Source organism: Eretmochelys imbricata, chromosome 6 (genome assembly GCF_965152235.1).
Source record: "Eretmochelys imbricata isolate rEreImb1 chromosome 6, rEreImb1.hap1, whole genome shotgun sequence".
Lineage (NCBI taxonomy): Eukaryota > Metazoa > Chordata > Testudines > Cheloniidae > Eretmochelys > Eretmochelys imbricata.
The window spans coordinates 28,657,215-28,681,792 of record NC_135577.1 but is presented as its reverse complement, the minus strand read 5'-3'; the positions used below and the strand labels follow the sequence as shown (position 1 = coordinate 28,681,792).

Sequence of the window (24,578 nt, the reverse complement as noted above, 5' to 3'; positions counted from 1 at the left end):
ATTAAAGAGGCGACACATCTAGCTGCAAGATATGCCATGACATGGTGTACCCTGATGTCTGGTTTGTGCTGTGTCCTGGATCTCTTTTATCTTTATGACTGACCTTTCCGAAGATAAAGCTTTGCACTGGGAGACCTGTGGAGAGCCAGGAGACTATGTCAAGGGTGCCCTATGAATGGCGACAGAAACTTAGATGAGCTGGCCCCTTAAGATTCTCTTGGGAGCTGTGGTAGCCTGGATGCACAAAAGAAAAGATTATTTTGCTACATCTTTGCAACCTTGCCCTGAGAGGCTGTCAAATATTGTTGGGTTTTTTGTTTTGTTTTATTTTTGAACATAGATCCTTCAGTCTTTACTGGTACCAATGAGAGTTTTGCCTGAGACAGGACTGCAAGATCAAGCTTTTAAATACACTACCTACTTCTGCTAACATCTAGAAAGCTCCCTGATAAGCAAGCATGTTTGCCTCAATTCCCTTTTCAGGATCAGGTTTGACCTCTTCATGTATCTTTAATTGTACTGTTGATATTCTTCAGTTTATGTACAAAGACTGAAAACAAAAAGAATAACTGGTGCAATCAGTGAATTTGAACATATAAACCCAATGTATTGCTCATCAGCCTTCTATGTCAGTTCATTATAGCAGCCACCGTGCCATAATCCCTCTCCCGTAGACACAAGACAGCATTATCAAACAGACAAGAGACCACTTGATCTTTCAATCAGTTTGGATAAGCTTGTAAAATACACAGCAAAAAATGTTAATGATTCCACTGTTGCAATGGGAAATAAGAGACAGAGGCAGGGTAGGAAGCACCTGCAGGAAAGAAAAGGACCATCTTCAATGGGTATTTAGGGAGGATTAGGATACAGAAACTGTTCATTCCTATTTGCCTTCTCGCACAGCAGCAAGTTCTTAGTGCAGCTTGGAATCCAAAGGTGCAAAGGCACCACCAGCAGTAAAATGCCAGCATTGCACAGAACAAGCCAAGTTCACACCTCTTTCCAAAGGAATTATTAAAGTAACTCAACAGGGTTTGCTGAAATGGTCTGATCGTTGGTTTCCTTCTCAGTGGCATAATGTGAAGAGCTGGAGTCTCTTTATTGTGATCTAAAAGAAAATTATTATTAAAGGGAAAAAAATAAACCTGGATGGTTTATCAGTAAAATGAATCCAATTCAGTGCAGAACACTCTGGCTGGCATTTTCAATGGTGTTGAATTTGTAGGGGAGTTGGCACCTAATTCTATTAGTCTCCTTTAGAAATCAAAACCGGTAGCACTATCCCTGGTATGGATGGTATGATGATTTTTGACATCAAACAAAGACAATATTTAAGTGTAATTCTTATATTGCCACTAATTAAGGATTGGATAGAAAATAAGAACACATTGGGGACCTGTTCCTAAATTGGCATCAATGGAACTATGCCAGTCTACAATAGCCAAGGATCAGGCCCATGGAGAATAAATAGTTTTAAGGCAAGAAAACTAGAAATAAACTGATTAATGCATGGGATAAAGAAAGAGAAGAAAACCGAGTCAATTCCCTTATCATTTACTGTTCTCTGGAAGGGGCTATGCATAGAAAGGAAGGAGTACTTTATAATCTCTCCAACTCTTTTAACCAATATACCACAGGGGAGGCTCTCATTCCCACACAGGAGATTCAGATTCATGCACTAACCACTGTGCCACCACTTCTGCTTCAAAATCTTGACAAATGCAGAACGTTCACTGTTGGTGTGTCACCCTCATGTAACAAATATTAAGCTTGCCAACAGGAGTTACTCCTTTTGAGTGCCGATGTTCTTTTGTGTTCTCATTGGGACCTCCACTAGCATCACCCAGTATGCTATGGATGCTGCTCCTTCATGATTGATTTTTACAAAAAAAAAAAAAAAGAAGACGACGACAAAGTGCAAATCTTGCATTAAAACAGGTTGATTTTCTTTTTCACGGTGAAAAAGTAGATTTTTCCATGGTTCTATTTGACTTCCATATGCAAACATATGGTTAGCCAAACTCCACTGATATGTTACTATGCAAATACATTTCACAAGCATGAACCTGTCCTTTTGAATGGAGCCTTCATTATAAATGCTGACTCTTGTTTACAATTGCCATAATGAAATCATGGAATGCCCATGTAATGAAAGCTCATTTTTAAATGAGCAGTCCCTATATTTGTATTCATCAAACTACTAAGTAATAAAAATGATCTTTCTTCCTTCCTCTTTGCTCCCCCAAGCAGCAAGCATTCGTTCCAAAGTGTGTTTTGCTATATTTTATTTCTGAAACAGAAATAGTGTAAGCACATAGGACCAGATTGACAAACCCTTACTCGCCGTACACTGTTACACATCCAAGAAATTCCAGTGAGGTCAATAGGACTGTCTGTGTGATCACCAATGGGAGTAAGGGGTCACAATCTGGTCCACAGTGAGTAGAAAATTAATTAGGACAAACAGAATCCAATTTTGGGGCACTTCTCTTCTTAGTTCAGGATCAAAATTTAAATTATGGTAAGTAAAAATGGAAGGGGAAACAAAGCCTCATATGAACAGAAGGGTTTTCATGAAATTAAGACTTATTTTCATTTAACTATTCCTTATGCAGTTTTATGAGCCCCAAACCCACAACATTATGTTGGTGCATACAAAGCAGAAAGTGAAACTAACTGGAACATAAAAGTGAAACTGGTCAGTTTCATTTTATAGTCCAAGCTAAGAAAAATGCAAAAAGTAAACTACATCATAAATGGCTAAAAGGACTGTATATTTGATTTTTTTACATCTTTTTGTCTTAATAATAGAAGGTATTGTAAGTAATACAGGAAAACACTAATATTTATTTTTAAATATGTGATTTTTGTATAGGCAATGGTCCAAACTCATCCCTGGTGCAATTCAATTGATTTCAGTGTAGTTACACCAGATATGAATTTACACAGTGTTTTTTAAATATTATTTTGTGTCTGTTATAGGAGTGGAGTTGTGAGCAGAACTGTGTATACCACTCTCTGAAATTAACACAAAATAATTTAAGGATGTTTAGAACAGACAACACCAAACTCTACAACCTTATTCAGGCAAAACTAACAAAGATACCAACATTTAGACTGCAAGTTCTTTAAAGCAGTGATTGCCATTTGCTATATATTTGTATGGGGTCTAGCACAATGGGGCCTCCACCTATTTGATGCTTCTAGGTGCTCCACTATATAAATGTTGAACAGTAATAATGTGAGGTTTTTGTGCCTAGACTTCCATTGGCTTCAAAAGGCTTTGGATCAGCTCCTTACTGTACAAAGGCTGCAAAGAGCAAGCCTTAGCATGGTGATGTGAATTGACATTATGAGATACTTCCTTCCTGCCCTCAAGTGAACACTGAATACATTGATCTTCAACTGGCCAAACTGTCACCTGATCCCAGTTCTCAGCAGAGAATGTGAGGATCAATCAGACATATCTGCATGAGAAATTATCTTATGCGTGCTCAGGACTCTTATGTAAAAAAAAGAGAGGTCAGCACCTCTTGCAAAAAATCACTTCTGAAATGAGATAAGCAGAATGTGGGTGGAATAATCCCATTTACCTGACCAGCTTGTTCTTGTAAGGCGAATTATTTTTCCCACCAAACATTTTCCAGTATAGTATTACATTACCCCCTTTTCCACAAGCTTAATTTTCAACATGGAATTATGTTCAGATTCCATATTCACATAGCTTGAAAGTACTTTTGTACCATAAAAACAGCCATGGATTATTGAATACAAGGTAGCTCGGCCTACAGAGTACTATAAAAAGCTGATTTAATGGAAGTATAAAAGCATATTTATGATGCAACAGGAAGGCAAATATATCAGATTTCCAGCAAATTAAATCAACCTTCTACTTAATACTTAAAAAAAAAAAAAAGATTTACTATTCTAAGGGCCTGATTCAAAGCCCACAGACTCCCACTGACTTCAGCGGCTTCTCATCCTGCAAGGTGCTAAACACTTCTGATGGGGCACTGAGCACCCTCAGCTCCCATTGACTCCAACGCGACTTGAGAATGCCAAGCACCTAAACCACTGGGTCCTAAGTCATTTAACAACTGTTCAGCACAGTATCATTAACAAGTATGATGAACAGTCTAAAAACCCACTGGATGCCCATGAAGTTCATTTAGGCTGGGATTTTCAAAGGAGGCGCAGAGAATTAGACATCCAGATCCCATCCAATTTCAATGGGATCTGGGTGCCTAAATCCCTTATGGGCCTTTGAAAAGCCCAGCATTAACATGAAAGATGAACAGATACTTCCTGAAAGGTGGGACCTGTCAGGATTGATGATCTGTTCATGAATATTGTCCTTTACTGGAAAAAAAGCAACAAGGGCTCTTTCTGTGTTAACTGGGCTTTGGAAGATGTGTACAACCTGCATTCATTTTCTTCCCTTTCCTCTCTACCTTTCCCCTTTATTCCACAGTAAAATTAGGACAAATCCTCAAAAAGAATATTGTTGGATTTTTTTCCCCTCCAGTATTGTAGTGTCATTGTGATGCAATGAACGATTAACTTCTGTACTTACCATCTGACATGCAGTGAGTACCCTTAGTCACATGGTAAACCCTTGCAAAATCTCCTCCAGGATTCGTCTGATTGGCACACGGCCCTTTGAGATGATAGTTTATGTCCTTATGTGGTTTACACTCTAGAATCCTAAAATAAAAAAAATTAAAATCTAAGTCTTTCAGGCATAAGTGGGGATTTATTACATTATAGGCATGAAAAGAAATATTTTGGGGTGATGCATGGAATTTACACACCTGTAACTGGAGGTTCTTTGAGATGTGTACTCCGTAACTGTATTGCACACGTGGATATGCATGCACTTCATGTGCCGGAGACCAGAGTTTTCTAGCAAGTAGAGTCTATTGGTCCACACCTGTACAGTTGTTCCCCTCATGCTTCAAAGCGAGGGTGTAAGGCAGGGGTTCTCAAACTGGGGGTCGGGACCCCTCAGAAAGTCATGAGGGTATTACATGGGGGCTTGCGAGCTGTCAGCCTCCACCCCAAACCCCGCTTTGCCTCCAGCATTTATAATGGTGTTAAATATATAAACAAGTGTTTTTAATTTATAAGGAAGGGTCGCACTCAGAGGCTTGCTGTGTGAAGGGGGTCACCAGTACAATAGTTTGAGAACCACTGGTGTAAGGTGTGGTATTGACCAAAGGCTCTCCAGTTCCTCCTCTTACCATGAATCAGAGAGGATCCAAAAGAGATGGGAACGAAGGTAGGTAGTAGAATACAGTTAGGGACCACACATCTCAAAGAATCTCTAGTTATAAGTAAGTAACTTCCATTTCTTCTTCAAATGCCGGTCCCTATGTGTATTCCACATGTGGGTGACTGGTAAGCAGTATTCAAACAGGAGAGGGGTGTGAGGCGCAGTTGATATAGATATCTGCAATGCTGCTGTCCCAACAGCTGCATCTGCAGAAGAGGCCTGGGCTAAGGCATAATGCTTCGTGAAGGTGTGGCTGGAGCTCCAATACAGGAACTTCTTGAAGTAAGGCTATTGAGGTTGCCTGTGCTCTAGTGGAATGTGCCCTCAACACATCTGGGAAAAGCAGACCCACCAACTGATAACAAAAAGCGATACAGCCAGAGATCCACTTAGAGAGCCTCTGAGTAGATCACACTTGTGCTTCAATTGCTCTGCTATACCAATAAATATCGTATGCGTTTTCCTAATTGGTTTAGTTTTTTGTAGGTAGAACGCTAAAGCTCATCTGACGTCCAGAGGGTGAAGTTTCCTGTCCTCATTGGAAGCATGTGGTTAAGGGAAGAATATTATTAAATAAATAGATTGATCTACGTGAAACTCAGAAATTACCTTAGGTGTGAATTTTGAGTGGAGGCAAAGGAAAACCTTCTCCTTATGAAATGTGATGTATAGGGGGTCGGCCTTGAGTACTCCCAGTTCACTAACTAATTAGAAGACTAAAATTCATGTTAAATTTGTTGTGAAACAAGCTTAGATTAATCACTAGATTAAAGGTTGTGTCTACACCACAATTTAAGGTGTAATTGTAGCTCTTGTAGACATACCTGCTCTTGCTTTAATCTAGTGATTAATCTATGCTTGTTTCACAACAAATTTAACATGAAGGAAACCACACGGGCACACTGGGTTCAGTGCGAGGAATATGTTTTCTGCACATGACTTGTACGTTAAATATCATTCAAATGTCATTTTTTGAGAGCAGCAAAGTTATATGTAGGACACATTTACAATCCATGTATCATATTTATAGCCCTCAGAGCTGGTCAGAAAATGGCTGGGAGGATATTTCTGAGGAACATTTTGATTTTTCAACCAAAATTCAAGCACTAAAAATTTTCAGGAGAAAGTTGAAATATTATGGCTGAGAACTACTCCGTAGTCAGACTACATTTCCCACAATGCACCACGCTCTCCTCTATGGGAACCTGGTCCATAAACGAGAATAGGGACATGAGGCATTACATCAGCATAACTAAATGAAAATATTTTATTTTTCAGCCAAAAATTGTTGGTTTGCAGGTGTTCTGGTTTTCGATGAAATGTCAAAATTTTCCAGGCAGACACTTTCCCCTCAAAAAATTCATTTAGACCCAAATCTAATTTTTCTCAGAACAGTTTTCAACCAGTCCTAATAGAGTCATATGTTGTAAACCATCACAGTCACAATACACAGGTATTTCTATCAGTGCCAATTTCACAGAATCACAGAAATGTAAGGCTGGAAGGGGCCTTGAGATGTCATCTGTTGCAGCCCCCCGTGCTGAGGCAGGGCCAAGTATATCTAGACATGGGGTCTCACACTCAGATGACCACGAGGGCCACATGAGGACTAGTACATTGGCCCGAGGGGCGCACCACTGACCACCCCCTCCTTGCTGCCCCGCCCCCACTCCACCCCTTCCGTGAGGTCCCACCCCTGCCCCGCCTCTTCCCATCCCTTCCCTGCCCCCATTCCAACCCCTTCCCTGAAATCCCCACCCCAACTCCGCCCCCTCCCTGCCCCCAGGGGGTGCAGGAGGGGTGCAGGGTGCGGCAGGGGGCTCAGGGCAGAGGGTCAGGATGCGGCAGGGGGCTCAGGGCAGTGGGGTGGGGTATAGGAGGGGTGCGGGGTGAGGCAGGCTCCCTGCCTGCCTGCCCTGCCCCTGTGCCACTCCGGGAAGCGGCCGGGAACTGCGGGGGGCGGTGAGGGGAAGCGGGGGGCCACAGGGATCTGTGTGTTGCCCTAAAGCTCCTCCAGGTACCTCCCCCGAAGCTCCCATTGGCTGGGAATGGGGAACCGCAGCCAATGGGAGCTTCGGGGGAGGTACCTGGAGGAGCGGCCAGGGCAATACACGGACCCCTGTGCCCCCTCCTCCCCCAGGTCCCGGCTGCTTCCCGGAGTGGCACAGGGGCAGGGCAGGGCAGGGAGGGAGCCTGCCCTGCCCCTGGTTCGCTCCGGGCTGGAGCCGTTCTAGGTAAATGATGGGGGGGGCCGCAGGGAGCTGGCGGGCCGCAGAAAATAACCCCGCAGGCCACAGGTTTGAGACTCCTGACCTAGACCATCCTTGACAGCTGTTTGTCTAACCTGTTCTTTAAAGCCTCCAATGACAGGAATTCCGCAGCCTCCCCTGGTAACCTCTTCCAGAGCTTAACTAACCTTATAGTTCGAATATTTTTCCTAATATCTAACCCAAAGCCCCTGTGCTGCAGATTAAGCTGATTGTTTCTTGTTCTAGCTTCTGCGGTCATGGAGAACAACTGATCCCCATTCTCTTTGTAACAGCCTTTAAAGAGAAGAAGTGGGTAAGGTAATACCTTTTATTGAACCAACTTCTGTTGGCTTTCAGGTCCCGGAGAAGAGCTCTGTGTATGCTCAAACGTTTGTCTCTCTCACCAACAGAAGCTGGTCCAATAAAAGACATTTATTTCACCCACCTTGTCTCTCTCTAATAACCTGGGACCAACAGGCTATAACAACCCTGCATGTAACAGCCCTTAAGATATCTGAAGACGTATCAGGTCCCTCCTTGGTCCCAGAGCTCCTTTGGCCAAGAATTGTGTGTGTTCAGGAAGGCACCCCTGAAGGAGATATATCTGTGTGGGTGGCTCTGATCTCTGAGCATAGGGATGACTGCACTCGGTTTGAAGCTTGGCTACACACTTTTCAATGTATAGGAAGCAAGAGCTGCCTCTCACTGGCTCTCCCTAGCACCTAGACACAATGCTGTTTTCCCCTATCCCCGATGTACCTGTCTTGTAAGAGTCATAATTTGGCTTTTAATATATGTGCCTTGTCAGTCCCTGCATCTTATTTTTGCTTGTCTGCTTGGCATCTGTGGCAGATTCTCATATGCCCTCTGGAATTAGGCATTTCCCCCCAGCAATATAGGCACACTTTTGATTTTCACTAGTTTGAAGGGATGAGACCATTCAAAAATGCCCCCCACTAAATGCTCCTGACTTTTTGCCCATTTTAAACACATTTTGAGTGTACTGGAAGGAAAGCAAGCAAGCAAAGCTGTCTGATTCAGCAATGTCTCTGAAGACACAGAGTCTGATTCTCCGCTCTCTTGCACCTTATGTAGTCACTGTCATGGGTGCAACATGGGCATGAAATACAACCATTCAGATTCAGTAGAGTTTTATATCCACTTTGAAATCACTTTGCGCTGGTATAAATGACTAGCCCAGGTGCAAGGCAGTGGGGAATCAGGCCTTTAACGTCAGGAAAAATATAAGAAGAGCCAGCACTAACATTTTCCTCCGGCTCTGATTTTACAAAGCAACACAATTATAACTGGGCCAGATCTATTGCTGAACTCAGTGGAGCTACACAAATTGACACCATAGTATGAGTTATATATTGGCCTTTACAATACTCACAGCACGTCATAATTAAAGACTAACTACAGGGAGGGAAAAACATGCATATCTCCCATTTTTGACTTAAACGAGAAGAAATTCAGCTGTTCACAATTATTTGATTCTACTGCTTTGGTGCATAATCACTAAAAGACCTGACTGACGTTTCAAATTGATATTGACGGCATTCCACATAAGTAATTTCAGGCATATCTGAATGTGTGGGAGTCCTCAGGGCATGTCGACACGGCAAGAGCTGTGCATGGGGTAGCCTACCTGAGCTCCACCTAGCACAGGTAACAGCCGCCGTGATGACAGTGCCACATGGGCTTCAGTGCGGATAGCACAAGCCCAGCATGGACCCTGGGTATGGATTTGGCTCTGTAGCCTGCTCTGAAGCCCACACTGCTCTGTTTTCACCGCTGTTGTTACAGCACTGGACTGGGGCTAGCTCAGGTAGGCTGGCCCATACACAGCTTTTCTCGAATGGACATTCCCATAGTAGCAGGAAATCAGAAAGATATGCCAAGCTGCTGTTGTTATGTGCCTGTAAGTATGAGAAGACTCTTAAAATCAAAATGCAATTTTAAAGGCAGCCCGTGATTTTAAAAAACAGGGCCACAGTGTCTTAAAACTCTTCTGTATGCACTTAACTATACTCACGTGAGTAGTTCTAACTACACACAGGAGAAAAGTTATTCATGTGCATAAGTGTTTGCAGGGTCAGGCTCCAAGTTAGACAAGAATTCAGCCTAGTTTCTATTGTAGTATTTGAAACCTCTGAAGGATAAGTCACGGCGAACGGACTATTAAGGAATTGCGAGACTCAAGCATAGTGACAGCCAAATACTAAAAAGCCTATTTAGAGTATTTCACAGAAGCAGAACTACCTTCACCCAGTGCACCGTACTAGCACAAATTCATATTTTAAGATCTTGGGTTGATTTTTCATTGGGAGCTTCAACTCAGGCCAGGTCTATACTCAAACGGTTAGGTCAACCAGCTATGTCGCCCAGGGATGTGAAAAATCCACAACCCTGCGTGACATAGTTAAACTGACCTGACCCCTGGCATAGACAGCGGTAGAAGAATTCTTCCATTGACCTAGATATTGCCTCTTGGGGAGGCTGATTAACTACAGCGACAGGAGAACCCCTCCCATCACCGTAACGAGTACCTACAATGAAGTGCTACAGCGCTGCAGCGGTTTAAGCGCAGACATAGCCCCAGGCTCTGCCCGTGCACATACACAATTGTACATGCAGCCATCCGCACACATGCTCTGGCTCTGCAGGAGTAGCTAAGAGACACTAACACCTGCAGGCAATGCTACACAGAATTTTAATGCAAACCTAGGAAAGAGGAAACATTTCACAAAGTGAGATGGCAGCAGAGGATTAGCAATTGCTACTCTTTTCTTTTCTTTTGCTGGAAAGAACGGAGAAGTCTTCGTTTCTGGAAGACAGTCGTTGCACAGGCAACTTATGGAAACAAGTCCTGTGGGGCTTATAATACATATCACCATCACCACTACTATGGCACAAGATGCTGTTGGAGAAATATTCTCCCACTTTTCCTTTGAAGCCCTGAATCAGCAAAGCACTTAAGCATGGTAAGTCCTACTGAAGTAAATGGGTTATATGTGTGGGGTTAGGTGTGTTGCTGGATAGGAATTGTGCAGAAGGATCTCTTTAAACCACGCATCAGACCCTTTCTCTGCCTCAGTTTCCCCTTAGTGTCAGTCATTCACCAGCTCCCAGTGCTGTCAGGTCCTTGCAATTATTTAGCCCTCCAGTTAAGTCCAAAACTCCACCCCTTCCAGGGGTTTAAGTCCAATATAAACTCCAAACCAAATTTTCTACCCCAGGATCTTCTACAGGGTACAACCCTCCCTCTGAAGATCTGTCCTCTTTCACCTTGTCTTCAGCCACACTGGGATCTATTCAGCTCCTCCAGGGGTTACTGCACCAACTCATGGTGTGGTGGTATATGAGGAATCCACATACACACTCTACTGTGGGTTCCCAGCCACGTGTGCTCTGCAGCCTAAATTTCCCGCTCTTTACCTCCATGGGCCTCTATACACTCCATGCCTGGCTTCCTCACTGGCACTTTCTTGACTGGCCCCAGGGGAGCTGGAACAATTTTTACAGTGGGGTGTTGATGATGGAAACAGTGTATTTGGTGTTTGTTATTACTACTTCAAGGCACGAAGTGTGGCAGCACCCTCAGTTCCAACACCACTGACTGGCCCCTACATTTTTGATGGAATATTGACTCCTAGGTCTGCTCTTCCTAGAATCTCTCTCAGATCTGCCCTCCTTTTGACCACAGGCTACTGGTTTTTAGTCACATACTCCCTATCACTCTATCTATCTAAGAGGCATTATTATCGAGTGGTTAAGGCACAGGACTGGGACTCAGGATACCTGGGTTCCATTCTTGGCTCTGCCACTGACCTGTGGTGCTGCCTTGGGCAAGTCACTTCACCTCTCTGTGTCTCTGTTGCCCCATTTGCCTTGCATGTCTAAACTGTAAGCTCTTTGGGTCAAGGATGGTTTCATACTATGTGCCTAGCACATATTCTAGCACAACGGGGCCCTGATCTTGGTTTGGGCCTGTGGGTGCTACTGTAATTCAAATAACTGTAACCATGTATGGGTATTTATTAAGAGCTATTTCTCTGGCACTAGGCCTAGTAGTGTCTGAATGCATATTTTGTCTCATATACGCATATCTGAGCAAGAATTAGATGGAATTAATTTCCTTAATACAACTTTGTTAGGTTTTTTTATCACATATATTTATCAAGGAAAGAAAATCAAACCCAAATCATATGGCTTACGTGTGAAACTTTCCCGTCTCCAGCAACACCTCTGATAGAAAAAAAAAAGTTCATTCAGTACTTACTAATATACTCAAATGCTAAGCGTGATGCTCAAATCTTTCCTGAGGAACATTTATAGCAACCACTTTAGGTACTGATGTCACTCAAGGTGCATCCATATTGGTTATCTGTTTTAAAAACGCTATTGTCCATTAAAAATTATGATCAATATTGTTTTCCAGGCACAGAGATAAACATCCTGCTCAGTGAGCTGAACTCTCATCTAAAAAAAACCCCCAAAACAAAACAGTCAGAATAAAAAGCATTTGGTATGTGTCTGGTGCACATATGTGGCAGCATAGCATATTCCCTGCCTACACTGAAAGTGTGGGAGCACTTAGTCATCTAATGTGCATATTTGATTGGCACAATCTCTTTGCTTTCTCACATGGTGAGAAAGATGATTGCCAATTTATTGTATTTTTACATCTTCATTACGTACGCATCAGTCAGAGATACCGGAACCCCTCAGGTTAAGGTGTCTGTAACTATACATTGTTGGAAGCTGGACTGGTCTACAGTGAAGTCCCAGTTCAGGAAAGTACTTAAATGTGTGCTTAAATTCATCCCCTTTCCAGGGTAGCACTTAGACACGTGCTTAACTTTAAGCATATACTGAAATCCCACTGGTTTCAGAGTAGCAGCCGTGTTAGTCTGTATCCGCAAAAAGAAAAGGAGGACTTGTGGCACCTTAGAGACTAACAAATTTAGTGAGCTGTAGCTCACAAAAGCCTATGCTCAAATAAATTTTTTAGTCTCTAAGGTGCCACAAGTACTCCTTTTCTTTTTGAAATCCCACTGACTTCAATTGGATTTAAGCATCTACTTAAGTGTGTCACAAATAGGGATATTTTCCTTAACTGGGGCCTAATTTAAATTCTGATCCAAAGCCCGTTTAAGTAAATGTGAATCCTTCCAGTAACTTTGGTGGGTTTTGGATTAGGCCCTCAGTTTTTTTGCTTTGAATGCCCTGCTCTCAGTTTTGTACAAAGCTTCAGCAGCTGAATGTAGTGCTTGAAGTAAAACTATATATTCACTATAGATTAAGGCCCCAAGAAAGCAACAGAATCCATATGGGTTGACAGACCCCTGTGCCTTTGCAGAGTCCTGTTGAATTCAGTACATGCCAGACACATAACATGTCCTTTTTAAAGTCAATGGGGGTCCACATATATTGGTACAGTGGAAGGGATGGCATAATGAGCTATGCATAAATAAAATTTGATGTGGCATCCCAACTAGGGTTGCCAATTGTGTTTGGAGGTATTCCTGGAGGTTTCATCATATGACATAATCTTTAATCAAAGATTAATCTTTAGGCCTGGAGATTCCAGGACAATCCTGGAGGGTTGGCAACCCTAATCTCAACAGGCTCAACACAGCCTTCGTTCTTCCCATTTATATAAACTGAGTACCTTAACGTTTTAATGCACGTGTGACTTTTTCAGATGAGACTTTAAAACAGTGAGGTACTCTCTGCTTTGCATGAACATGCGCTCCTGGGCCATATTTCATAAAGTTTAGGGTCTAGGCCAAAAGATTCCTTTTGCTTGTTATCATTTTGATGCCATCTAATTGTTACTGGCTGTGCCCCGAAGACCTTATACTCAACTCAAAGGCATTTCTGTCTGTCTGTCTGTAATGGAGTAACTTTTTGAATGCTGTGTCTGATCAATTCTATGATTCAGGGAACGTTCTAGGCAACTAACTTTTGAGGAAAACTGGAAAACTAAGGGGAAATGGGGGACACATAAAGCCCCTGCCAGCTCTTTATCACACTAGGGATGTAAATAGCAGTTAAAAAAAGTAACCGTGTAACCAATTAAAATTTTATCGGTTACACGGTGAAACGTTTAACGGGGGAACTATGGGTGCAGGGGGTGCTGCAGCACCCCCACGTTTTATACAGGTCCCCGCTGCCGGCCCCCCGCGGCCGAGGTCACAGCCCTGCACCTGAGACTCCGCTACCAACCACGTACTCGGGGTCCCTCCTGGCTGCTGCCCCGGGCGGCCGTGAGGGCCTGTGCTCCAGCCGGCAGCGGAGTTTAATCGTTAACCCTGAACTGAAACCGATAAGACTGATGCTTATCAGTTAACCGGTTAAATTTGTACATCCCTATATCACACAACAGCCTTAAGCACCTCTGCCTTTGTCTATAGAGTAGGGCAGTGGTCCCCAAACTTTGTACCTCGCACCCTCCCTCACCCCTTTCCGCATCCCCCTGAGCTGGGAGCAGGACCACGGCTCCTGAAGAGAGGATGTAGACAATGTGTGAATCCCCATTACCCCCCCATGTCCAGGGCTCTGTCTGCCCCCATACCCTCCTTCCTTCTCCCCCCACTATTGGCTTTGTATGCCCCTCTTCCCCCATGCCAGGATCCCTCAGAGAACCTCATCCATGGGGCAGGGAGAAGGGGGACCCTGGTGCTTGCAATAAGCTCAGCCTACACAAGCTAGGAAGTGTGCACCGCCTACCTAAGTATTATTTGTATGGTGGGAGGGCCCAGAGGCCCATTGTACAAACACATAACAAAATGTCAGTGCCTACCCTGAAGAGTTTATAGTCCGAGTGTAAAATGTGAGACAGCATGAGTAGAAAACAGACGGGGGAGGACAAGGTAATGGTGAGATGACTGGTCAGCAGGCTGTGTGCTGGCTGCTGTTCTCCACACACAGCTGCTGGCATTTCAGCTGTGCTGTATGTATATAATCTAAACAAGTATGCTGGATTCCACCACAATATGTCCTACACTATAAATGTAAAATACTGAGGGCCAGATTGTTTGCAGCCCTTGCATGGGAATGCAGGATTGGAGGGGCGTCCAAGGCGTCCAAGCGTGCTGTGGAAGGGCTACACACAATAGCAACCCCTATGCTACCTGCATTCTACGGCGTACAAGGGACTGCTCACCCCTGTTCCTCCTGGGACTCAGAGGAGAAGGCAGAGCCATGAACGGAGCAGACTGCTTTCCCATATTACCTTCCACCCACACACACACACACCTTGCAAGGAGCAGACGGAGGAAGACAGAGTACCCACGGCACAATCTCTCCATTGTAGCTCCACACCTATAAAGGGCTGGCAATTGAGCCCTTACTATCTAGTACAAATGAGGCGGATCTTTGAATCTTCAAGACTCCTATAACATAACATGACAGAGACTGATTTTCTTTTCAATTGCTCACCCGTAGTTGCTTGTTTTGTTCTTTTAAGATTTTCCCTCTCTGGGCATGTGAATGCTGTGTGTGTCTCCCCCAGGGCCACTGATAAACGGTGCAAAAAGAAAAGGAGTACTTGTGGCACCTAAGGGTATGTCTACACTAGGGAATAAGGTCGAATTTATAGAAGTCGGTTTTTTAGAAATCAGTTTTATATATTCGAGTGTGTGTGTCCCACAGAAAATGCTCTAAGTGCATTAAGTGCATTAACTCGGCGGAGTGCTTCCACAGTACCGAGGCTAGAGTCGACTTCCGGAGTGTTGCACTGTGGGTAGCTATCCCACAGTTCCCGCAGTCTCCGCTGCCCATTGGAATTCTGGGTTGAGATCCCAATGCCTGATGGCGCTAAAACATTGTCGCGGGTGGTTCTGGGTACATATCGTCAGGCCCCCCTTCCCTCCCTCCCTCCGTGAAAGCAAGGGCAGACAATCGTTTCGCGCCTTTTTTCCTGAGTTACCTGTGCAGACGCCATACCACGGCAAGCATGGAGCCCGCTCAGGTAACCGTCACCGTATGTCTCCTGGGTGCTGGCAGACGCGGTACGGCATTGCTACACAGTAGCAGCAACCCATTGCCTTGTGGCAGCAGACGGTACAGTACGACTGGTAGCCGTCATCGTCACGTCCCAGGTGCTCCTGGCCACGTCGGCTGGGAGCGCCTAGACAGACATGGGCACAGGGACTAAATTTGGAGTGACTTGACCAGGTCATTCTCTTTAGTCCTGCAGTCAGTCTTATGGTCAGCAGGCAGGCGATACGAATTGCTAGCAGTCATACTGTACCATCTTCTGCCGGGCAGGCAAGAGATGAGGATGGCTAGCAGTCATATTGTACCATCTTCTGCCGGGCAGGCAAGAGATGAGGATGGCTAGCAGTCGTACTGTACCATCTTCTGCCAAGCAGCCATGAGATGTGGATGGCATGCAGTCCTTCTGCACCATCTGCTGCCAGCCAAAGATGTAAAAGGTAGATGGAGTGGATCAAAACAAGAAATAGACCAGATCTGTTTTGTACTCATTTGCTTCCCCCCCTCCCCCGTCTAGGGGACTCATTCCTCTAGGTCACACTGCAGTCACTCACAGGGAAGGTGCAGCGAGGTAAATCTAGTCATGTATCAATCAGAGGCCAGGCTAACCTCCTTGTTCCAATAAGAACAATAACTTAGGTGCACCATTTCTTATTGGAACCCTCCGTGAAGTCCTGCCTGAAATACTCCTTGATGTAAAGACACCCCCTTTGTTGATTTTAGCTCCCTGAAGCCAACCCTGTAAGCCGTGTCGTCAGTCGCCCCTCCCTCCGTCAGAGCAACGGCAGACAATCGTTCCGCGCCTTTTTTCTGTGCGGACGCCATACCAAGGCAAGCATGGAGGCCGCTCAGCTCACTTTGGCAATTAGGAGCACATTAAACACCACGCGCATTATCCAGCAGTATATGCAGCACCAGAACCTGGCAAAGCGATACCGGGCGAGGAGGCGACGTCAGCGCGGTCACGTGAGTGATCAGGACATGGACACAGATTTCTCTGAAAGCATGGGCCCTGCCAGTGCATGCATCATGGTGCTAATGGGGCAGGTTCATGCTGTGGAACGCCGATTCTGGGCTCGGGAAACAAGCACAGACTGGTGGGACCGCATAGTGTTGCAGGTCTGGGACGATTCCCAGTGGCTGCAAAACTTTTGCATGCGTAAGGGCACTTTCATGGAACTTTGTGACTTGCTTTCCCCTGCCCTGAGGCACATGAATACCAAGATGAGAGCAGCCCTCACAGTTGAGAAGCGAGTGGCGATAGCCCTGTGGAAGCTTGCAACGCCAGACAGCTACCGGTCAGTTGGGAATCAATTTGGAGTGGGCAAATCTACTGTGGGGGCTGCTGTGATGCAAGTAGCCCACGCAATCAAAGATCTGCTGATATCAAGGGTAGTGACCCTGAGAAATGTTCAGGTCATAGTGGATGGCTTTGCTGCAATGGGATTCCCTAACTGTGGTGGGGCCATAGACGGAACCCATATCCCTATCTTGGCACCGGAGCACCAAGCCGCCGAGTACATAAACTGCAAGGGGTACTTTTCAATAGTGCTGTAAGCTCTGGTGGATCACAAGGGACGTTTCACCAACATCAACGTGGGATGGCCGGAAAAGGTACCTGACGCTCGCATCTTCAGGAACTCTGGTCTGTTTCAAAAGCTGCAGGAAGGGACTTTATTCCCAGACCAGAAAATAACCATTGGGGATGTTGAAATGCCTATAGTTATCCTTGGGGACCCAGCCTACCCCTTAATGCCATGGCTCATGAAGCCATACACAGGCAGCCTGGACAGAAGTCAGGAGCTGTTCAACTACAGGCTGAGCAAGTGCAGAATGGTGGTAGAATGTGCATTTGGACGTTTAAAGGCACGCTGGCGCAGTTTACTGACTCGCTTAGACCTCAGCGAAACCAATATTCCCACTGTTATTACTGCTTGCTGTGTGCTCCACAATATCTGTGAGAGTAAGGGGGAGACGTTTATGGCGGGGTGGGAGGTTGAGGCAAATCGCCTGGCTGCTGGTTACGCGCAGCCAAACACCAGGGCGGTTAGAAGAGCACAGGAGGGCGCGGTACGCATCAGAGAAGCTTTGAAAACCAGTTTCATGACTGGCCAGGCTACGGTGTGAAAGTTCTGTTTGTTTCTCCTTGATGAAACCCCCCGCCCCTTGGTTCACTCTACTTCCCTGTAAGCTAACCACCCTCCCCTCCTCCCTTCGATCACCGCTTGCAGAGGCAATAAAGTCATTGTTGCTTCACATTCATGCATTCTTTATTCATTCATCACACAAATAGGGGGATGACTACCAAGGTAGCCCAGGAGGGGTGGTGGAGGAGGGAAGGAAAATGCCACACAGCACTTTAAAAGTTTACAACTTTAAAATCTATTGAATGCCAGCCTTCTTTTTTGTGGGCAATCCTCTGTGGCAGAGTGGCTGGTTGGCCGGTGGCCCCCCCACCGCGTTCTTGGGCGTCTGGGTGTGGAGGCTATGGAACTTGGGGAGGAGGGTGGTTGGTTACACAGGGGCTGTAGTGGCAGTCTGTGCTCCAGCTGCCTTTGCTGCAGCTCAACCATACACTGGAGCATACTGGTTTGGTCCTCCAGCAGCCTCAGAATTGAATCCTGCCTCCTCTCATCACGCTGCCGCCACATTTGAGCTTCAGCCCTCTCTTCAGCCCGCCACTTACTCTCTTCAGCCCGCCACCTCTCCTCCCGGTCATTTTGTGCTTTCCTGCACTCTGACATTATTTGCCTCCACACATTCGTCTGTGCTCTGTCAGTGTGGGAGGACAGCATGAGCCCGGAGAACATTTCATCGCGAGTGTGTTTTTTTTTCTTTCTAAGCTTCACTAGCCTCTAGGAAGGAGAAGATCCTGTGATCATTGAAACACATGCAGCTGGTGGAGAAAACAAAAGGGACAGCAGTATTTAAAAAGACACATTTTATAAACAGTGGCTACACTCTTTCACTGTAAACCTTGCTGTTAACATTACATACATAGCACATGTGCTTTCGTTACAAGGTCGCATTTTGCCTCCCCCTACAGCGTGGCTACCCCCTCAACCCTCCCCCCTCCCTGTGGCTAACAGCGGGGAACATTTCTGTTTCGCCACAGGCAAACAGCCCAGGAGGAATGGGCTCCTCTGAGTGTCCCCTGAAGAAAAGCACTATTTCAACCAGGTGAACATGAATTATCTCTCACTCTCCTGAGGATAACACAGAGAGATAAAGAACGGATGTTGTTTGAACGCCAGCAAACATACACTGCAATGCTTTGTTGTACAATGATTCCTGAGTACGTGTTACTGGCCTGGAGTGGTAAAGTGTCCTACCATGAAGGACGCAATAAGGCTGCCCTCCCCAGAAACCTTTTGCAAAGGCTTTGGGAGTACATCCAGGAGAGCCGCGAATGCCAGGGAAAAGTAATACTTTCACATGCTTGCTTTTAAACCATGTATAGTATTTTAAAAGGTACACTCACCGGAGGTCCCTTCTCCACCTGCTGGGTCCAGGAGGCAGCCTTGGGTGGGTTCGGGGGGTACTGGCTCCAGGTCCAGGGTGAGAAACAGTTCCTGGCTGTCGGGAAAACTGGTTTCTCCGCTTGCTTGCTGTGAGCTATCTACAACCTCATCATCATCATCATCATCATCATCATCTTCTTCTTCGTCCCCAAAACCTGCTTCCGTATTGCCTCCATCTCCATTGAAGGAGTCAAACATCACGGCTGGGGTAGTGGTGGCTGAACCCGCTAAAATGGCATGCAGCTCATCATAGAAGCAGCATGTTTGGGGCTCTGACCCAGAGCGGCCGTTCGCCTCTCTGGTTTTCTGGTAGGCTTGCCTCAGCTCCTTCAGTTTCACGTGGCACTGCTTCGGGTCCCTGTTATGGCCTCTGTCCTTCATGCCCTGGGAGATTTTGACAAAGGTTTTGGCATTTCGAAAACTGGAACGGAGTTCTGATAGTACGGATTCCTCTCCCCATACAGCGATCAGATCCTGTACCTCCCGTTCGGTCCATGCTGGAGCTCTTTTGCAATTCTGGGACTCCATCATGGTCACCTCTGCTGATGAGCTCTGCATGGTCACCTGCAGCTTGCCACGCTGGCCAAACAGGAAATGAGATTCAAAAGTTCGCGGTTCTTTTCCTGTCTACCTGGCCAGTGCATCTGAGTTGAGAGTGCTGTCCAGAGCGGTCACAATGGAGCACTCTGGGATAGCTCCCGGAGGCCAATACCGTTGAATTGTGTCCACAGTACCCCAAATTCGAGCCAGCAAGGCCGATTTAAGCGCTAATCCACTTGTCAGGGGTGGAGTAAGGAAATCGATTTTAAGAGCCCTTTAAGTCGAAATAAAGGGCTTCATCGTGTGGACGGGTGCAGGTTTACATCGATTTAATGCTGCTAAATTCGACCTGAAGTCCTAGTGTAGACCAGGGCTTAGAGACTAACCAATTTATTTGAGCATAAGCTTTCGTGAGCTACAGCTCACTTCGTCGGATGCTGTAGCTCACGAAAGCTTATGCTCAAATAAATTGGTTAGTCTCTCAGGTGCCACGAGTACTCCTTTTCTTTTTGCGAATACAGACTAACACGGCTGTTACTCTGAAACCTGATAAAGGGTGTGCAGTGGAATCAGCAGGAGAGGAAACAAGGGGAGCAGTAACAGGGTCTCAGCTACGGAAGCAACAGAGTAAACACAGCGAGGGCACATCTTCAGTAGACTGTTGCACCTCTCTTTAATTGATTGCCTAATAACTCGAGATAGTTAACACATTTGTAAAGACCAATGTGGGTGCTCTCCCCCGCCCATGTTTGATCAAAGGTACAAAGGTTACCAGGTTACCCAAGGGATCAGTTTAAGGTAAAAAACAAACAGCTTGGATCAAACATGTGGAGGGTCCATACCAACCTTTCCAAACATGTTAACTTCCTCAAGTTAATTGGCAGTCAGTTTACTGGAGGCACAGAAGTCTGGTGAGATAAGCTCCAAGACAGATTCTAATTGCAGCTACAACTTGTGTAAATCTAGAGGAACTCCAATGGAGAACTTCAATCTCAGGAACAATGGTTACTCCAGAGTTACACCAGTATAACTGAGAGCGGAATCTGGGCCCTTGTTTTCACAGCCACGTGGAAGAGCTGTCTCCACCCAAGCACCTCTGCTCTCACGAGGATGGCACAAAGTGCACAGTTACATTTTTCCTGGATTCTCATGTAAGAAAAATAAGTGTGTGAGAGGAAATGAAACCTCCTGCTTCTGTTTAAAACACATGCTCCTCCACAATGGACAAAATTCTTGCCACAGTGCCATTTGGTACCAGAGGTCACAATATAATCTGCAAATATTACCTCTAACATCTAAGGGCTCTAGGATGGGCTCATCTAGCTGGGCCTTATGTAAATATAGCGCAAAACGGCTGGGAAGCAAAATTACCACATCCCCCAGCCTGGGACATTTATGAGAAATATTAAGACAGCTAGATCCACATAACTGCAGATCCAGTAGCCTTACCCCTTGCTCATCCTCAATGCTACACTCCACACTAGCCTGTCTAAAGGTGATGCAGAGGTCAAGGCCCCTGTGCCAGCTAATCACTTTTCCCTCACCTCATGTCACTTCGGGCAATTACTGGGCTTAAGTGGCATGGAGGAAATTCATGGAAATTCAACTGAATTTCACTCCTAATATGCAAAACTTCTGCAGTGCAGCTCATGAAGTTCAAGGTTGACACAAGCAGCTAAAAGTTTCTTTCACGGAAACTAGAATATGGCCTACGATCGACAACAACATACAAGGGATAAAAACAGGTCACATGCGCATTAGTCCATGTACAGAAGCTGAAATACTGTAATTCTGTATTCAGCGTATACTCAGAGGTATTGCCAAAGCATTCATGGAGATATTTAGCATTAGTGAGGCCTCTCCACCAACTGGCTTACGCTTAAATCTTTGAGCATCCTCTGAGCAGGCAAAGTAAGCTGTGGGAAGGGTTTTCCGGAGCAAACTAACACCACCCCCATAGAAGACTACCTTTTAAGGGAACCTGCCTGTTTCTTACTTGCCTACCTACGTTCTGCTAACAGGTATTTTCATACTGCTGTTCACAACTGTGACCACCTGCTATCTTATTCTTTGCAGGGACTCACTATTGACAGGAGCCCAGAACCTGTTCACTCCTTCTTTAAATCCTACACAATGAGGGGCTTCCTATGTAAAATCAACAAGTTGAAAGCACCTATTCTTTCCCTGGGAGAGGGTTGCAATGATCACCATTACACTCTGGACTAGTTGCCTGATTCTTACGTAAATATCTTTCTGAAGACTCTATTGCCAGCACACATGACTGTGGGTGCATGATCCCTTGATTCTTACTTCCTATTGAAATGAGTGAGCACAATGACCTCCCAACAGAGGGGCAAGAGTGTAGGTAGCCAATGGCCCTTCATGCTTCCAAAGAACATTAGTTGAGTTTAAGAGTTGCTAGTCAAATTTATCCACGTAGCAACCAACCCTATCACAGTGTGCCCACAGCGAAGAGGATATGCCATTCCTAAGTGAGTGCCTGGCTGGGGTAACTTGCTAAAATTTAAACAAAAATAGCTTCCATGGCTAATGAGCATCTGTGCCTGTCTTCGGGGCTGGGGGGGGCTGTAAAACTGCCTGGGGAGGTATGATGGTTGTGAAGTGATGCATTTTAATGGTCCCACTACTAAGAGGCCAGTCATTATAATGGCCAGATTTTTCAAAAGAGTTCACTCCCTAAGTAGGCACTTAAATGAAATGATCAGGTATTCAGAAAGTGCTCAGCACCCAACAACTCTCACTGAAAACAGTGGTGATTGCATGGCGTTGAAAAATTTAGGCTCTTCATTTAGGTGCCAGAATACAAGCCAAGCTCTTTTGAATTATCTAACCTCAACAATGCAGGAGGAATTTTTTCTACACTCATCAGTACAGTCATAGTTTAAGTCAGTGGTTCTCAACCAGACGTCCGAGGCCCCCTGGCGGGGGCCGTGACCAGGTTTCAGGGGGTCCACCAACCATGGCTGACATCAGACTTGATAGGGCCAAGGGCAGAAAGCCAAAGCCTCGCCTCATGGGGCTGCAACTGAGGCCCCCGAACCCCACCATCAGGGGCTGAAGCTGAAGCCTGAGCAACTTAGCTTTGTGGTGCCCCCTGTGGCATGGGGCCCCGGGCAATTGCCCTGCTTGCTACCCCCTAACAGCAGCCCTGGCTTTTATATAAAAACAACTGTGGCACAGGTGGGCCGTGGAGTTTTTATAGCACGTTGGGGGAGCCTCAAAAAGAAAAAGGTTGAGAACCCCTGGTTTAAGGCATTCCAGGGGTTTATAAGCATCTAAGGGCTTGTCTACACATTAAATTTATTCCAGAATAAGGTAGGGTGTGAATTTAAAATGGAATAACTATTCCAGAATAACTCCATGTGAACACTCTTATTCTGGAATAGGAGTGCCTTTTCTGGTTTAGCTTAATCCACTTCCAAAGTGGATTAAGATATTTTGGAAGAAGGGACTCTTACTCTGGATAAGAGTATCTACATGTAGTTTTTCAAGAATAACTCTATGCCTAGGCAAGCCATAAGGGGTACAAAATATTTTCAGTAGGATGATTAAAATCCTATATCATGCTGAAAAAGGAAACAAAATTCTTGGTGATACAGGAGGTCTGGAAAAAACTGGCTCAAATCATGATAAAGCCATCCTTAAAGTACTAATTGTGTATCAGAATAACACAGGGACAGATTTTCCTGTTAAGATTGCTGAGCAGAGAGAATCCTCCCTTAGAGTGGATGGCTCCCTTTCTGAGCAGAGATGGGCTGCCACTCTTCCTGCATGACCCCCACCTTTCTATAGGGTGAGGAAATCCATGCATGGGAATAGTGTGGGCTGCAGACAGCATTCACTCACCAGCCTAATGGGGAATCTACTTAAAAGTAAATTGAGTTCTCCACATTATGAAAACCCCTGTGAAAGGACTGAAAATGGCAGGCAGGCAGGCAGCTGTGCACTGCTGACAGGGTGCTGAGGGAGGGCTGGGGACTCAAAAGCCAGTGAGAACGCACAGTGACAGTGTACAAATAAACCTCGGCCTTCAGTGATTTCCATCAGATCCACGGGGACCTCACAGTATCAGCACATATTCTGAGGCCACAAGGGAGAGGTCGGACACACCTCACAAGCTGCTTCAGAGGAAACTCCACAAAAAGAATGTTGTGGTCTTTCATTCCCCAACTTCATCCCCCTCCAGAGGGTTTTCTATGGGAGGAGGCAATCTAACCCCCCCCCCCACACACACACACACACAATGCATTAATAAGCTATTTATATCTTACTCTAGGTCTGCTAATAGAATAAATGCTAGGTACCAGTTACACAATGCTACTGGGCAAGAATCTGATCTCAATTACACCAGTGTAAATGGGGAGTAACTCTTCTTAATTCAAAGGAGTTATATCAGATTTATACGTGGAGTTGAGATCAGAATTTGGCCTGTTGTTGAGGTCAGGGCAATAATCTCCTACAATACTAAACAGGCACTAAATAGACTTACCAAGGATACAGTCATTATACCACATCTCCAGGATTTCCCCAGCTGAATCATCAGATGCCACAGCCCTCACCTAAGGCATGGAAGAAAAAAAGGGGAGGGAGAGTGCTCTTTAGCAGAGATGAAAGAGAAATGTAAAGTAAAACAGAATCTCAAATTATCTGAATCAAAATTCCTTTGTACAGTAATAAGAGGGAAAAGCTAAAAACAAAACTGGAAACCAATTTGCAAATTGCCAATAAATTTCCACCAGGCTAATTCACCAAGGAGCATACTGCACACCAGAGATCCCTTAATTAATAGTGTCACATTTGCAATGGGATAGTTAAGGTTGTACCAGCGTTTCCATTATAAATCCCTAATTATACTTCAGCAAAACAGTTCATTACTTGCTGAAACACAATATACACGATACAGGGTTTTAGTCCAGGAGGCAATGTCTTTATATAACATATTTCTTAAAAAAAGGTTGAAATTAATCT

General features: G+C 45.2%; 1 protein-coding gene across 1 annotated transcript in view; it reads right to left on the bottom strand.

Moving 5' to 3' along the window:
- PTPN5 (protein tyrosine phosphatase non-receptor type 5) overlaps window positions 1–24,163 on the bottom strand; it is a 107,802-nt gene extending 83,639 nt beyond the window's left edge. The window contains exon 1 of the mRNA XM_077820044.1: window positions 24,100–24,163. Coding sequence (XP_077676170.1) covers window positions 24,100–24,124 — 25 coding nt within the window. The 5' untranslated portion in view covers window positions 24,125–24,163. The remainder of the gene's footprint in view (window positions 1–24,099) is intronic.
- Between the last annotated feature and the right edge of the window lie 415 nt (window positions 24,164–24,578).